This window comes from Musa acuminata, chromosome BXJ1-9, assembly GCF_036884655.1.
Source record: "Musa acuminata AAA Group cultivar baxijiao chromosome BXJ1-9, Cavendish_Baxijiao_AAA, whole genome shotgun sequence".
Lineage (NCBI taxonomy): Eukaryota > Viridiplantae > Streptophyta > Magnoliopsida > Zingiberales > Musaceae > Musa > Musa acuminata.
Window position 1 is genome coordinate 44,109,934 of NC_088335.1, and position 15,771 is coordinate 44,125,704.

The following is a 15,771-nucleotide window of genomic DNA, read 5'->3' on the forward strand; positions in this document are numbered from 1 at the left end:
GTGACTCGCCACTCCTAATCCCCTTCGCCCACTCGTCTGCGCCGTTCGAAATGCTCGCGCTCCGCCGCCCGACTCCCCCGCCCGTCCTCCGCCGCCGCCCGATCCTTCCGCCGTAGCCCTCCGTGCCGCCGCGGGATACAGCGGGAGAACCGCCCTTCGACCGGAGCCCTAGGGTTTCCTTTGCCTTCCCGCAGTCGCTTTTGTCCGCAGGCGGTGGTGTTCCTGGAAGAGGGAAGAGCGTTAGGGTTTGTGGGCTCGACACCATGCCTCCCGGGCGGAGGAGAGGTGGGAATCGGGTTAAGAACTTGGAACAGCTCAAGCCGGGGGATCTCGTTCTCGCCAAGGTGAAGGGGTATCCTGCTTGGCCCGCGAAGGTCAGCTCGATTTCTGTGTTGTTCTTTCCTCTGGTATTGTATGTAAATTGGGCTTTTGATGCTTCTGTGATTCGGCGTCTGCCGATGTCTGTGTTGCATTTACTTGGATTGTTCGGAACCGGGAACCCAGGGTTTTGGATATTGGTTATTCTGTTGTGTGTTTCTTGGTTCAGTGGTGCTGTTCTTATTGGGGTTTTTCTACGAACGTTGTGTTTTATTTCTTGTTAAGTGCGATTTATCCTTTCCCTTCCGTTGATTTGTGTGGTGGAGACATCTTCCATGCTTTCCCTTTAGCGATTCATCGTTTATCGCAATATTTGTTAATCTTTCATTTGGTTCTTCAAGATGATTTAGCAATTGTAACTGTGCTTTTCTTTTCCTCCATCCACCCCTTTTGTTGTGCTGAAATCCTCTGCATTTCGTGCCTTTTCTTAATATGTTTAACCTCGATTAAAACGTTGGCTACCTTCTCGTCAGATAAGCAGGCCAGAAGAATTTGATCGATCACCAGATCCTAGGAAATACTTTGTTCAGTTCTTTGGGACTTCTGAGATGTAAGTCTCATTAGTTATTGTCGTTTTGCTGTCACCTGTTCTTGATATTAATTTGCTATATTCTGCCTGATGATCTTTGATGACTAAACTCATGATTTGAGACCATTGTCTACTTTATGGGGACAAAGTGACCACAAAGTCGCTTTTATGGTTAATGCAAAAAACTGAATTTGTAAGCTATCTTTATTTTTCTTTTTGATTCTTCATTGATAAGTGAGCACATTTGCTGAAGGATGCTTAAAGCTTAGCCGACCCACTTAGAGCAGCATGCTGGCTGACTTGTAACACTATTCTTATATCGGAAAAGATGCAGAAATTATCAGAAACTCAAGGAGGATCACTAAACCATTTTGAACTATAAAACAGGATCTTCATGTTAAACCATGAAACTTCGTGTTATTGCCTTGAGGTAGTCAAGATGAGTAATTTAATTAGTGTATTTTTTGTGAAATTTTAAAGTCATAGTTAGAGATCATGTAAAGGGGCACTTAGTGGGTGTTCCTTGAATTTTGGTACTTTTTTCATTACTTCATATCCTCAGGTAGCTTTGAAATTTGGATAGCCAAATTTGGTGTTGTTTTAAAATTTGTTAGTTAGGTAGTGCTTGCTTATGTTGGTTTTTAAATTTTTTATTAAATATATGCAGCTTGAAGTTGAAGGATGTTGTGCTTTTTTGTTCTTAAAAAAATTGCACCACTTCCGTTTTAAGTTTTAAAGTTCAAATCTTGGTGGATACTGATATCAGTTGTCAGCTGAACCAGTATGGTACACAAATCGATCCTTGTCAGTATGATCATGTACTGATCTATACTGGTTGGACCGTTGGACCCACCATGATATCTAATTTTATTAAAAATTTATATATATTTTTTTGTCTCCAAGGCTGATTGTAAAGCATATGTCAATAGGGTATGCATAAATACCTCTTAAAAGTGCTATAGTGGGCATCTGATACATGTATTACAAATATGTACTTGAAATAATAAGTTCATGAAGTACTTGTAAGTATGTGGATCTAGGTTAAACTAGATTTATGTGGTTCTAACCTAGATCTATGTGAATCTTGGTCATATTCAGTCATTTGGCTGAATCCAAATGGATCTAGGCTGGACTGACTTGAATCTTGTTCAGATTTGAATGTCTTGGTTGGATCCAAATAGGTCATGTGTGCATGAATCTTGTTCAGATTTGAATGCATCTAGGCTATATTTGAGTGGAATCAACTTAAATACAAGTAGATCTATGCTAGATTTGCATAGGCCTCATTGACCAAGAAATTAGTTTCTTGAAACTAAATTGATGAATATATCTACATAAGAAAGCCAGAATACAGTTATGTAAAGATTTTATGTTCAAGATTCAACTAAATTGTTGTAAATGGAAGAACAAAACTCAAGCCACCTTTGAACTTAGTCTATATGTTACAATTCTTGGTTTAACTATTAATTCTAGAGATAGATACAACCAAGGACTGCTTTTGCAATCTCGTACTGGGATCCTATACCAAGCTGGACTGGAATGGGTACTTCCTGATCGATAAAACAGTGTATCGACACATGGTATACTAGTATGTACTGAAGATTCAAAGAGGAAGAAGAAGAAGGAACCGATGACAGTGGAGGAAGAGGAGGAAGAAGAAAGAGAAAGGAGAAGGAAGTAGGAAGGAAGAAGAGGAGGTGGTGAAGGAAGAGGAGTTGAAGGAAAGGAGGAGGAAGAGGAAGAACGAGAGGACATGGAAGCATGTCCTTGACCTGATTGTGAAACTTGAGTAGACTCGGATGAAGAGGCTGTGGAGGAAGAGGAAGAGAATGGAAGAGGAGCAAGTAATCAGGGAAGAGAAGGAAGGAGGAAGAGGAAGAAAGAAGAGGAGACGGTGGAGAAAGAAGAGAAGGAAGAGAAGAGGAAGAAGAGAGGGCAGTGAGGTCAGTGGATGATAGCCAGAAGAGTGGAGGTGGGTGGCAGTGGACAGCAATGAGAAGAGCAGAGATAGGCATCGCCGGATGATGACAAGAAGGGGGGAGGTTTATGACGATGGATGACAATGAGTGCCCACGGAGCAGAGGGCTTGTGATCACGAGCCCTAATCAGCCTTTTAATTAGACAGGACCAGACTGCCTGAAAAGGTGGTGGTCCACATATCGGTTCATGTTTGGACCAGTATGTAGTGACTCTGTGTATACGAGTTCAAGCAAAATGGAGTTATGTAGATACAACCTACAGCTGCATCTATTCACATTAATATAATTGATCTATAAAACAATATTTGTGTTTTTGTTTCATGTTTGACATAAAAGAGGCATCTTCACAATTTATTTTGAACTAATCTTTATCAAAAGACTATCTGATCTCTCTCAAGATGTATACCTGACAGAACAGAAGTTTGTTTGTATTTGTGATGCTCCCTTGACTCATCGACAAGTATACACTTCAGGATTGATCATGACTGGTCAAGAATATGTTTTTTGTTCCATTTACTTCTCACTTTGGAGTGAAGTAATAGTTCCAATCGAACTTGAGGCTTAGTATTTTCCTGAAAAGCTAGATGTCCTCTGTCATCAGTTCACTTTAAGTTCTCATAAGTTAAACCAAAATCAACTCTTGGTAAATTCCAAAATTATATGCCAAATATAAATTCTGGATGTCCCTTAATGTGATGCCCACAAGGAAAACAAATAAAAAAAAGGAAAACAGACTTACCTCTATGCAGTGGGAAAGGGGTGTGGCTAGTGAATAGCAAGTCTGTAGCTGTTCCTTTTCCTGTTTTGGTTATGTGCAATGTGCCAAATGCCTTGTGCATTTATTATAAATCATTTGAGAAACATGTATTTTGTTTCAAATCAAGCACTCCATTTTGTTTTTGAATATCTTTCTTAAGCTTGAAAAATAAACATGATGGAGATTTATCTTCTAATCATATGATGGAGATTTATTATAAATCATTTGAGAAACATGTATTTTGTTTCAAATCAAGCACTCCATTTTATTTTTGAATATCTTACTTAAGCTTGGAAAATAAACATGATGGAGATTTATCTTCTAATCGTGGATACAATACTTTCTATGCTAGACTTATCTTATGTGGTTATGTTCTGTACTATCCATGAATCAAATGATTGCTTACTCTGTGGACCTATGGCCATCACCTTCTTTGACTTTCTTTTTGCAGTGCCTTTGTTTTACCAGCTGATATTCAGGTGTTTACTGATGAGTCAAAGGGTAAGTTAATAGCTCGTTGCCAGGGTAAAACAGTGAAATATTTCACTAGTGCTGTGGAGGAGATATGTGAGGCTTTTGAAGAATTGAACAAGAAACATTCAGGAGAATCAGGGCAGGATATTGTCAGGAATAATTCTGCCCTTGCATCTCCCTCGGTTAGTGGTTTCGAAGATAGCAAGCATCTAAGGGAACATCATGAGCCATCACATTATAATGGAAGAGGTGAGAATGACTGCTCGAATAATGAGCTACATGGGATGGAGCTGGGTTCAAGGAGCCAGGAGGAAGATGTATCTTCTGATCTGACTTTAGGTGGGCCTGGATCCCTCTTGAAAAGGAACAAAACTTCAAGCGAAGGTGTTCAAGTTCCAAAGAAAGAAAAACTTGCAGTTTCCGAGTCAGCTTCTCATACTTGTTCTGGTACGGAGGAAAAATTAATGTGTGCTAATTCTGATGTTAGTAAGAGAAATGAACCAGAGACGTTACCCAAAACTGATACTATAGAGCCACTTCCAAAAATCTATTCTCATGATGGACTTGAGGATTCCAGTGATTCTAAAGATGTAAATGAATCTCAGGAGACAAATGCAGGTAATGTGCTGAAGGTTCTAGAAAGTGATCATCAAACAACAAAGGTGACTGGAGAGGATAGCAGAAGGGTGACTTCAAGAGACACTGACTTGAGAAATTCAAAAATATCAAAGAGTCTGAAAATATCTGAAGAACATTCCTTTGAAAAGGAAAAAAAAAATAGTGACCCGCGCAAGGAAGCCACAGATGTTTCTGAAGAACATGGCTATAAAGGGTCAATGTCTTCTGGTGAATCAACAGTGAAGATTTTCCAGGTTAGAAATAAAAAGCGGACTTTGGATGGAAGCAAAGATTCATGTCCAGTTAAAAGATCAAAAATGGTAGAGGAGAATAGTGACAAGCGGAAGAACTCAAGACATAATGACTTATCTAATATTGATTCTAGAAGTAAAGGTGGTAAAGTTGTAAAGACAGAAAAATCTGGAATCTCCATGAAAACTGAAAATCAGTTAACATCAGAAATGAAAATGCATCATGGTGGGATGCCTATAACTTGTAACGAGGTTGTCCTTTCGACGACCAAAGGTTCTGAGGGCATGGATGCAGTGGCTACTACTGCCACTAAAGCCACTGCAAGTACAATTCAAACTGGTTCTTGGTTTGTGAAAGATGGAACGATTGATAGGTCCTTGAGTACACACATCCGCTATAGACGTAGATCACGTAGGCTTAATGATGTTAAAGTGGAGGAAGGACAGAAGACCCCATTTCATAAAGATTCTACTAGCAACTTGGTTTTAGCACATTCAGGCATCTCTGTTTCTGAAAAGAAGTTTCATTCTGTGATGGAGGGTAACAAAGATTCTCCATCTGGTTATGCTGTGGCTGAAAAGCCTGATCTTATCAGGGATGAGAAGCCTTCAGATGATGTGACATTGCTTGTCAAGATGGCTGAAAAGTACAAGGAGAGGAGGGTAGAAAAATCAGAAAGCCTGCAAGCTTCTCAAAGTCCTAAGAAGCAAGAATATCAGAAATCATCATTCGGTGATTCTAGACCACCCATTGTATCACCCAAGACTCCTGTTGCTGTCGATGATGCAATGAAGTCAATAGATCAAACATTTATAAAGCCTGATATAAAACCCTTGGGTTCTTATTCAGGAAAGAAATCTCAAAATCATCCATCCAAACTTTCAAACCACCAAACTGAGAGGTTGAGCTCATCCCGAAGTCAAGCTACACCAGAAAAAAATAAGGCATCAAGTAAATCAGTTAGCGTAAAGGCGACCTCGAAATGCAATATGCACACTACTGTGCTTACTGGAAATAAGCTCAATAACAAACACCCTGGGGGGCAGAATTCTCAAAAGGATGTTTTAGGACATAAAAGGTATAAATTCATTTTTTAGATAGATGTGCCATGTTAATTTTGTGGTTTTGGAGAGAAAAGATGTTTTGTTTTTGTGTGAGTTTTTCTTTGATTATTTGCTGGTTGTTTCATTATTTTACAGATCAGAAGCTTCTAAAGAAGAGAAAGTAGCGAGCTATAGCGAATCTGTGTTTACTGATACCACTAAGTCAATGAAGCACCTTATCGCAGCTGCTCAAGCAAAAAGGAGAGACGCACAATCACGATGCCTGCCTCCTGTAAATGCTATTCCTGTAATATCGTCTCCAAATGCACTCTTTGGAAGGAGCCCAAGTCCTGCTACACCAATTCCCTTTTCATCAACAAATTCTGCTCAAAGGGATATTAAAGAAACTTATGCTTCAATGCCATTTGATTCTCCATCTGCAGCTCCTTGGGAACTTCCTTCAACAAACAAAGTGGAAATCAAAGAATGTGAGCACAGGACTAGTCCTGATCAAAGGCCACTGGGGGTTTCACTAAGTGGTGGTACTGAAGCAGCTGTTGCACGTGATGCTTTTGAGGGCATGATAGAAACACTTTCAAGGACAAAGGACAGTATTGGACGTGCAACTCGGCTAGCAATTGAGTGTGCCAAATATGGCATTGTTGGTGAGGTGAGAATACTTGCATAATCATGCCGTATGGTATATGGCTTGTGCATTTTTCATGTTTTAGCAGTTTTTATATGCCCTGATCTGTATTTACCATGTATTTTTGATCATTTGTTTGTTTGATAGAATAGTTTATTGCAGCCAGTGACAGATTATAATGGGTTATAGATATGACTGTCTGCAGATTGTGGAGCTACTTATTCAGAAGTTGGAGACTGAACCCAGCTTTCATCGTAGAGTTGACCTCTTTTTCCTCGTTGACTCTATTACTCAGTGTTCACATACCCAGAAAGGTAGTAAGTCCATGTTTGGTAGAACTCTACTCTCCTTTTTTTTTTGGAGTTTATGGTAGAATTCAATTAATACAGTAAGCACTGTTCCACTATTCCCTTGTTTGAGTTTTTAGGTGCAATAAAATAGAATGTGGATTCAGTTCTTTGGTGCTGAACAATAAATTGTGTCAATGAATTTAGTTATGGGGGTGTTTTTCTGTGTCATATACTCTTATCTTTCTGGTCTATTTCATGTTCTAGAATTGCTGCAACTATAGATGTTATCTTCACAAACTTCTTTTTATTCCTGATATCTTGATAACCTGCAGGGATTGCTGGGTCGTCATACATTCCTACAATACAGGAAGCATTACCACGCTTATTGGCTGCTGCTGCGCCACCTGGGTCTGGTGCTCGGGAGAATCGTCGTCAGTGTCTCAAGGTAATTTTGCTACTTTCTCATGATTTGATTGTATTGTAGCATTGTTAAAAGAAGTAAACTTTTATTCTCAGGTTCTGAGGCTATGGCTTGAAAGGAAAATTATGCCGGAATCTCTTCTTCGTCGATACATTGATGACATTGAAGTTCCTAATGTTGATGTGAATGCTGGATTTTTTCCTAGACGTCCATCTCGAGCTGAGAGGTCTGTGGATGATCCAATCAGAGAAATGGACGGCATGCATGTTGATGAGTATGGAAGGTATAGTGTGACATCTCAAATTTGTTGTTTAATATTTGGTTTTGTAGGCTCTGCCTGCCAATTTTTGAGCGGTCTTTCATTTATATTGTTTTCTTAACATTTATTAATTTTTATGTTAATAATTGCATTCTGTTATGATCATAAATAAATAAAATTACATATTTTGGGCAACTGACTTTTGAATATAATGATACATCTAGAAATCTCAAGTTTCTTAAACTGTGAATTAGAAGAGTTCGTCTTTGAGCAACTAATTTCCGATACAACTAAGAGGTGTACCTATGTCCTGCAAATACACTATCCTATCACATCTCAGTACCAAAATCGTTTTTTGCATCACTTTGACCCTTGTATCTCATATATGGTTCCATGATGCTGAATTATCTTTGTTAATCACTTCAAAATTCTACTTAAATTATTTTGGTAAAACCAATCAATTTTGTTTTGCTGGTATAAATTTGGAGACCAAACACATTGAAAGATAAAACTTCGTGCAATCAAATATGTGTCAGCAAACTTCATGAAGGCATAGCTTGCACTTCATTGGTATCTTGCCAGTGCCATGAAAAAAAAGGAACTTGCGTCTTAGATTTTAGTGATCTTAGATTGGTTTGGAAGGTTCTTTTACTAGGAAAAGGGTATATCTGTTCTGTTTGGCTTGGTTATTGCCAGATGTTTGAACTTTGAAGTTTGAAACTAACTGTTTGGATTTTTCATTTTTTTATTAACATATAATTGTGTGAAGTAGAAGCAAAGACAGAACTGAACCAAACTGAATTTCTTATTTTGGTTTAATTTTTGATATTGGTGTGGAGTCATCAGGAAGGAAAGAGAAGAAGAGGAAATAATTACCTGACAAAAGGGTTTTGGTGAAAAAATAAAATTGAATTCCGAGGTCTTCTATTTGGCAAAGAAAGGAGTGATGATGTTAAGGATCACATATTTCTGATTTTTTTTGAATTTAGGTTTAGCTGTTCCTTCAAAGTCCAAACTGCTTGTCCTATTGCTGATTTCTTACTCTCGCTACATGAACAGACTTGTCGTCTTCTTTAAGGTCCAAACTCCAAACTACCTTTTCCCTTAATTAGTCTTCTACTAAACAATAAAAAAATGCTTGTCATCGTTTTTGAAGTCCAAACTAAGGGACTATGTATCTACGCAATTCTTAATGATCTATATTGTAGTTTGAACTTCTCAGTCATGTTTGGGTAGATCAAAATCAAGATTGGGTGTTGCATTTAATGGACTGGGAACTGCATAGCATTGCAACCACTTATATAATATCTTTTTTTTCTTTACTTTGACATGATATTCTCTTACTCTTTGTGTTTCATTTGTTTCTATTTTCTTTCAGTAATACAACATTTCAGTTGCCCGGATTGTTGTCTACTAATGTATTTGAAGATGAGGAAGATCACCCTACCACCCTTTGCAGAGATTCTGGCAATGAAATGCCAGTTGGAGTTGGCAGCACTTTAGAAGAATTAGACACTTGTTCTTTGACACCGAGTGACAGACATCATCATGTACTAAAAGATGTAGATGGTGAACTTGAAATGGAAGATGATCCTTTGTCCAAAGATGAGAAGGGCATAACGAGAAATGATTATCAAAAAGTTGAATTAAAGTATCAGGAATCTAGCATAACTTTGGAAGCAACATCGATTAATCCAGATGAACTGCCCCCTTTACCTACTGCTCCTCCACCTCCTTTGGATTCTCCACCACTACCGCCACCTCCTCCACCCTTGTCTCCCTCACCCCCATCGCCGCCTCCCCCACCTCCACCATCATCACCATCACCACCTCCACCCCCACCCCCACCACCCTTGCCAATATCTGGACAAACATCTCTTCCTTCTGTTCCAATTCTACCAACAGTGTCACCTTCTCCACCGTCTTTATTTTATGCCCCTGTGCAGGAAGAGCTCAGGACACAAAATGTATGGGTTTCTTATAGTTGCTTGTCTAGTGACTTAAATGTGTTTTATGTTTAACTCTTGGCATCTGTGTGCAGGGCAACAAACTGGTTGATATGGCTGGTAATGCTGCAATTCAGGGCCAGGAAACTGCTTTAAATAGTGAAGTGGTTCTACAGCAGCATCCAAGCTCTGTGGCAAATAGAATGAGCAATACACAATGTCTAAGTAACTTTACTTCATCTAGGCAATTTGAATATGGACATAACGAGTTGTATTTAGCCCCTCAGAATTCTCATCACATTCACCAGTTTCAACAAGGCAATTCATCCTTCCACCAGAGGCCTTACAATTCTCATCCCCCTTCACAAACTCCCTCCACTTATCCTCTTCCAACCGCACAAATGCCCACTGGCCATTTTCCACATGTTACTCCCATGAGTCAACAACCAGTGCTTCAATCTCACAATCCGTACACATTGACATCTGTTCCAAATGGTCAAAGACAACTTATGTCTGATGAACAAAGGAAAGTGCATTCTAGTGATTTTAGCCCTGATAATCAGCATGCTGCTTGGGTGTCTGGAGCAAGACCATCATGCTCAGGCGCCCCTATTGTTCAGGATGGTATGTGGTTATATGTTGCAGATAAATGAATGTGGTTATCTGTATTGTGAACCCTGTAAAGGAAACTGAACCTAGGATGGTGAGATTCTTAACAATCAATTTTTGTTGGGCAGGATTTATGAGGTCTACCAGGGAAAGACCTTTGTCGAACCCTATGGGATTTCAGCTTCCTGTGCATAATCCAAGGCCTTCTGGAGGTTCAGTCTCAGGTTGTGCTGACTTGGAGGAAAGATGCTCCAACAGTCCCAAGATTGATAATTTGATATTCATCATACCTAGACTAAATGGGGTCTTTTCATTCCTGCAGGCCATGGTTTTCGCCAAGTGCTGCCAGGCAGATCAGATGTTCCTGGTCTTAATAGTTGGAGACCAGGCTAAAGTCAGCTGTATGCACATGTTTAGATATGGTAATATTTGATCTTGCTTCTATCCTTAACTTTGTCAGAGTAATTTTCAGATTTTTTTCTTTATCTTTCACCTAATATCCTCATATTATAGATTTTGCTTGTTTTTTCTTGAATTTATTTCAGTTTTATCCTAAGACGTCTGAGAATTTGAGACCCGAGCTGCAGTCAATGTGAGATGCTATCAAAGAATCAGAGTTGTGATACTTGGTTTAGTCTTTTGACAGGAATATGTACATTCTAATTGTCTTAGCAACTGCATCGAACATACTGACTTCGTTAATGTAAGTCCATGTTGTATAGGCAACTGGTAACATTTTTTTTGTAAAATCATCGTACATCTTTCTGATCATATGTAATGTCCAATTCCATAATTTGTGAAAAATGGTTGAAATGAGGTTGATTCCATTATATTTGATATCATTCTCTGAATATGGAATGTTAAAATTAAAAGACAAGTAACAAACTTGGAAATTCTGCTTTTTGAGAAAGCCTTGGTATCATAGATCTAAGTCTTCAAGCTTGTAGCGGGATCACTTATGATTGAACAGAGGTTTCAAACTTCGGTTCATACCAGTTTCTGATAACCTATTGAATTGGTTACGAACTGCTACACCAGACTGTATACTGTTCTGTGCCACCCAATTGTATATACTGGATAAGATAATAAAAACTAAAAATAAATCGTATATGCACCGGTTCGAAGTATACTTTTTGGTGAGACTAGTAAATACTGGACCATGCATTAATAATCTAACCGGTACTTAGAGACCTTGGGTTAAAGTAATTGGGTATGGATAAACTAACTTTAATTAGTCTGAGTGAAGTTCTCATGTTGATGAATGACAAACTAGCCTGATGATTAATTGTTTAAATTCATTTTAAAGAATTTTAGTGTATGTTATTTGCTTATTGGATGTCTGAAGATTGATGAACTTAGTAAATATGATTATGTGTGATGGCAAGAAAATTTGTGACATGGCATTCTTAAGTGATGATCACATTACAAATCAGGGAGGAAAATTTTCACCCCCTTGAGTCTATTCCATAACTAATATGATTCTGCTTTACAACAGTATCCAAGGGAGGAATCATTAAGATCGTGAGAGCTTAAAGTTTGAGAGTGACCATAAGAGCTCAGCTTACAAATAAAAATGTTTCTTATTCAATTTTATCTTGTAATATTGAGCCGTTAGCGTAAAATGGCTGTATAAAAAAGTTGATGCAATTAATCAAGACTGTTTTTTCTGAGATTATTTGGGATCAAGTCCAAATCGAGCCAGCAATAGGTGGTAGGGTTAAGTCAATGTGTCTAAACATGTGAAATATTCTTTTCTAGTTTTATGGACTTTTAGATTTTTTTTAAAATTTTACAGAGTTCATTATGTGATTACTTACTAATGGCTATCAATGGCTATTTTTGTTTGGATAAGATAATCAATCCGATCTCCTTTGATTTTGAATAGTCTGGGGAAATATATTTATGTGTAAGTTAATAGTTGTGGTTCAGATAATTGTAGCTTTAGGAGTCAGTTGAACAAATCAAATAGGTATGATTATGATTCAGAATATGGGAGGTTTATGAGGCATGTGTTACATCAAATTAGATTTAATTAGTCTTGGTTATCATTTTGTGGTATATAGAAGCCTGGTTGTTGCCAGCGTGTAACAGGATCGCGGTTGCCTTTTTTTCTCTCTTCCTTCTTTGTAATTTTGTTGTTTTTTAACCTTTGATTCTTATCAACCACTCTGTCCTATAGTTCTTTAGGTGTGATACTTTCTTTATGCTTCTTCCCAACATGCACAAATATGGACGAAAAACTAAATGACTCCTTTGACCCACCATGTCAGCCTGAATTGCATCAGAATTAGCTAGGTAGTTAACAATTTTGAAATAGACATTGCTGTGAGCAAGATAGGTCCCTACTTTGTGGTTTTTTATGATAGTCAAGGGATTCAAATAATTACTGGAAGTCCTAGCTTTGAGGTGATACTGGTGTTTTTGGAAATTTAGTAAGCATCATTATGTATTAATTAACTATGATTCTAGCTTCGCCATGATTTATTTATTTATTTATTTTTCTGTTGACTGTTTATTGTTGGATATTATCTTGCATTACAACTACAGACTCTTGGTAGGCTCACATTTAGTTAGAACTTTTTTGTTTCCAGAATTTTTTTTTCTTCTAAGTTCTACCAATTTGAACTAATCTATAACTGTCGCAGGTGATTCACTAGATAAATGGTGGTTTATATGGATACGTACTTATATCTTGGATTCCTTTTGGGGACGCTGAAAAAGTTCTTAGAGATTTTGTGCCAGATAAGCCACTTCAAATGCTGAGGTATAAGTTATATGAGAAATTTGTACAGTTCGGTAACTTCTCACTGGGCTTTTGATAGCTCCAGCACTGGCATTTTGATAAACATAACTTGTGCCTTGCATTCCATTTGTAATGGTCAAAATGAATGAACATTAAGCATTATTTTTTCTCAAGTGTTTGTGTATCTAACTTACTTTTTGTTATGACATTTGGAAGAAAAAGTTGAAGCTTATTGTTTGTTGAAACTATCAAACTGATGATTGTTCAGTTTTATTCATCTTTATACCTGTGCATTGCTTACTTCTTTTATTTGGAGTTGAGACTGTGAAGTTGTTTTGTATGCGCTCTGGGGGATAAATATTTCTTAAATGCTCATGGTATGTAATCAAACTCCATATTTTTTAGTCGTAAGGTGTGGTAACAGTATAATTTTGATAGTTGTTGGGATTTTTTGTATATCTTTGTTGCATGTTCATGTCTCATCTATATTTTTATAAGATGAGTGACAAGAAAAAAAAAAGGGGAGCAGTGGGAAAACAAGGCAGGAGAAAAAAGGAAACACAACTAATTTATTTTAATTACCTATGTTTTGCATAACAAATCACAGGCACGTACCTGTATGGGACGGGTGACGAGATTTAAAACCATGATGTGAACTATTAAAACCAAGTTGACAAGAAAGAAAGCTGACTGTGTCTACACATCTATTCTTACTAATTATATCTGGAATATATCTGAGCAGTGGAAAAAAGGAATTTATATCTGGAATGTACTGAGACTACCAAATCTATAATTTCAATATTTTTTTATTGGTCTCCAGTTTATGTTATAGATCAATAACTTATACAAGACTAGCTTGTGCTCAGCACGGTGATTTAAAAAGCATTAGGCGCCAAAAGGCGTCAAGGTCCAAAAACGTCCGAGGCGTTAGGCGCTCGCCCGAGCGAAGTGAGGCGCTAAAATATAAAAAAATATAATATAATTAATAATATAATATAAAAATATATAATATAATTAATAAAAATTAATAATATTAAATTAAAATAATATATTATTAATCTATTAACAATATTAAAAATTAATCATTTCAAATAAACTTAATAATATTAACATTTAATAGTATACAGTATACGTATACCGTTAAAAGGAAGTGTAAAGGGGTGCTGAGCCGGCTGATTGAGAAAAGAGGAAGCGACGAGCGGGAGCGGGAGCGGCGAGTATTAGGAGGCGCGAGCGGCGACAGCGGCAGCGTTTGCGAGTAGTGGGAGCGGGAGCAGGAGTGGGAGCAGGAGCGGCGAGCAACGACAGTGGCAACGTTTGCTAGCAGGAGCGGCGAGCAGCGACAGCATTTGCGAGCGGCGACAACGGCAACGTTTGCGAGCTACGACAGCGGCGAGCGGTGATAGCAGCGAGCAGCGGGATCGGGATCGGGATCGGCAGTGGCGAGGGTTAGGGTTCGTTTGTCACTTATATCAGTTTTAGTTGGTTCGATTGAACCAACTAACCATCATAGACCGAACCAGACCTAAAATCTTGGTTCGGTCGCCTTAGTTAACCCAGGCGCTCGCCCGAAGTGCCCAGCGCCTGGGCTCGGGCGAGCGCCCAGGCTGTCACGGACTTAGTTGGTTTTGCCTAAGTCGTGCGGCACCCTTACGTGTCCGTCCGCAAAGGTCAGCCTCCCCGAAGTCTTCCATTGTCCCTTAGGACCAACAAAAGAGAGAACGAGCTAGAGAGAATGCCTCAATCGGGATCCACAAGCAAACATCTCTGAAAAACACTTTATAGACAATGCAAATTACAAACAGACTTTACAAGCTCTGAACAGTGGCACAACAAAAGGGTAAAATGGTCCATTACAGACCGAAAATCTCTCGTACGTGTCAACATGACACAACCTTTATTTACAAGCCTAAAGAGGCCACCAACCCAACTAAAATGGGACTATTAAGCCTTCGGCCGCCCCTTTACATGCTGTACAAGGCATGAACATGCCAAAAGACACGGACATACATAAGCATTACATCAAACACCTTGTTTAGAAGTTTGTCCGTGACATTCTCCCCCACTTATTCCTTCGACGTCCTCGTTGAAGCCTTTGTCGACACTGCAACTCCTCGCCTTTGCTGAGTCTTCAGTCTTCTGCTCCAGCTACAATGCGCCTCTTGGCTCCCAGCTGCTCTCCGCTGCTGTTTTTGAGTAGTCGACCCTTTGATCCGCCATGCTGCTTCAACTCACCAATGACTCTGACTCTGGTGTGGGGTTGGCTGAGTTGTGTTGATCCTTGTTGATTCCTGCGGATCCCCCAAATGAAGGAAAAGACCATCCTTACTGCGCCAGTCTCTCAAATTCCTCATGCTGCTTGAACTGGGTGGATGCTTGTTGGAGCTTTAACGAGCATCGTCTCGCAAACTTCTGAAGTTTTGGGTCCTTCCTCCACAAAATTTGCTCATTGACTCTTCCTTCACTTAGTTGTCACATCACATCCAAGTAGGTTCGCATCACTTCCGCTTTCGATTGGCATTTCGTTGGGAAATGAAGCGGACAATCTACTCTCAGTAGCACTGATCACCGTTGGTGAGGATTTGACAACTATTGTCTTCCATTATCTTCGAAGGGTCTTTGAACATATGCAGAGCTCCTCTGCTGGATAGTTAAGAGAATTGGGGTACTCGGTTTCACCCATTCTCTTAAGAGTTGAGAAGGCAAAGGTTACTTGACTTCGCCCGCCTCCTCGAGGTTGTACTTCATGCATCGAGCTGGTTACTGGCCTTCGCCTGCTCTTTGCTCATACTTCTGAAGTACTTGAAGTGTTTGTACTCCTTGCGTT

The 15,771-nt window shown here is 38.9% G+C and overlaps 1 protein-coding gene across 2 annotated transcripts; it reads left to right on the top strand.

The window, feature by feature from the left end:
• LOC135585021 (ENHANCER OF AG-4 protein 2-like) lies at positions 1-13,174 on the top strand. Of its 2 annotated transcripts, XR_010479776.1 has the most exons (13): positions 1-374; positions 852-928; positions 4,095-6,065; positions 6,187-6,700; positions 6,882-6,990; positions 7,299-7,411; positions 7,483-7,670; positions 9,025-9,613; positions 9,688-10,216; positions 10,330-10,425; positions 10,524-10,623; positions 10,747-10,904; positions 12,847-13,174. XR_010479776.1 is itself a non-coding variant. In XM_065083916.1 (12 exons), exons 1-11 carry the CDS (start codon positions 264-266, stop codon positions 10,592-10,594), a joined length of 4,368 nt encoding a protein of 1,455 aa, XP_064939988.1. In that variant the 5' UTR covers positions 40-263; the 3' UTR covers positions 10,595-10,623; positions 12,847-12,967. The 2 variants fall into 2 exon arrangements, 1 of the variants encoding a protein (XP_064939988.1); XM_065083916.1 differs by lacking the exon at positions 10,747-10,904 and having other exon boundaries at positions 40-374; positions 12,847-12,967.
• Positions 13,175-15,771: the final 2,597 nt, after the last annotated feature.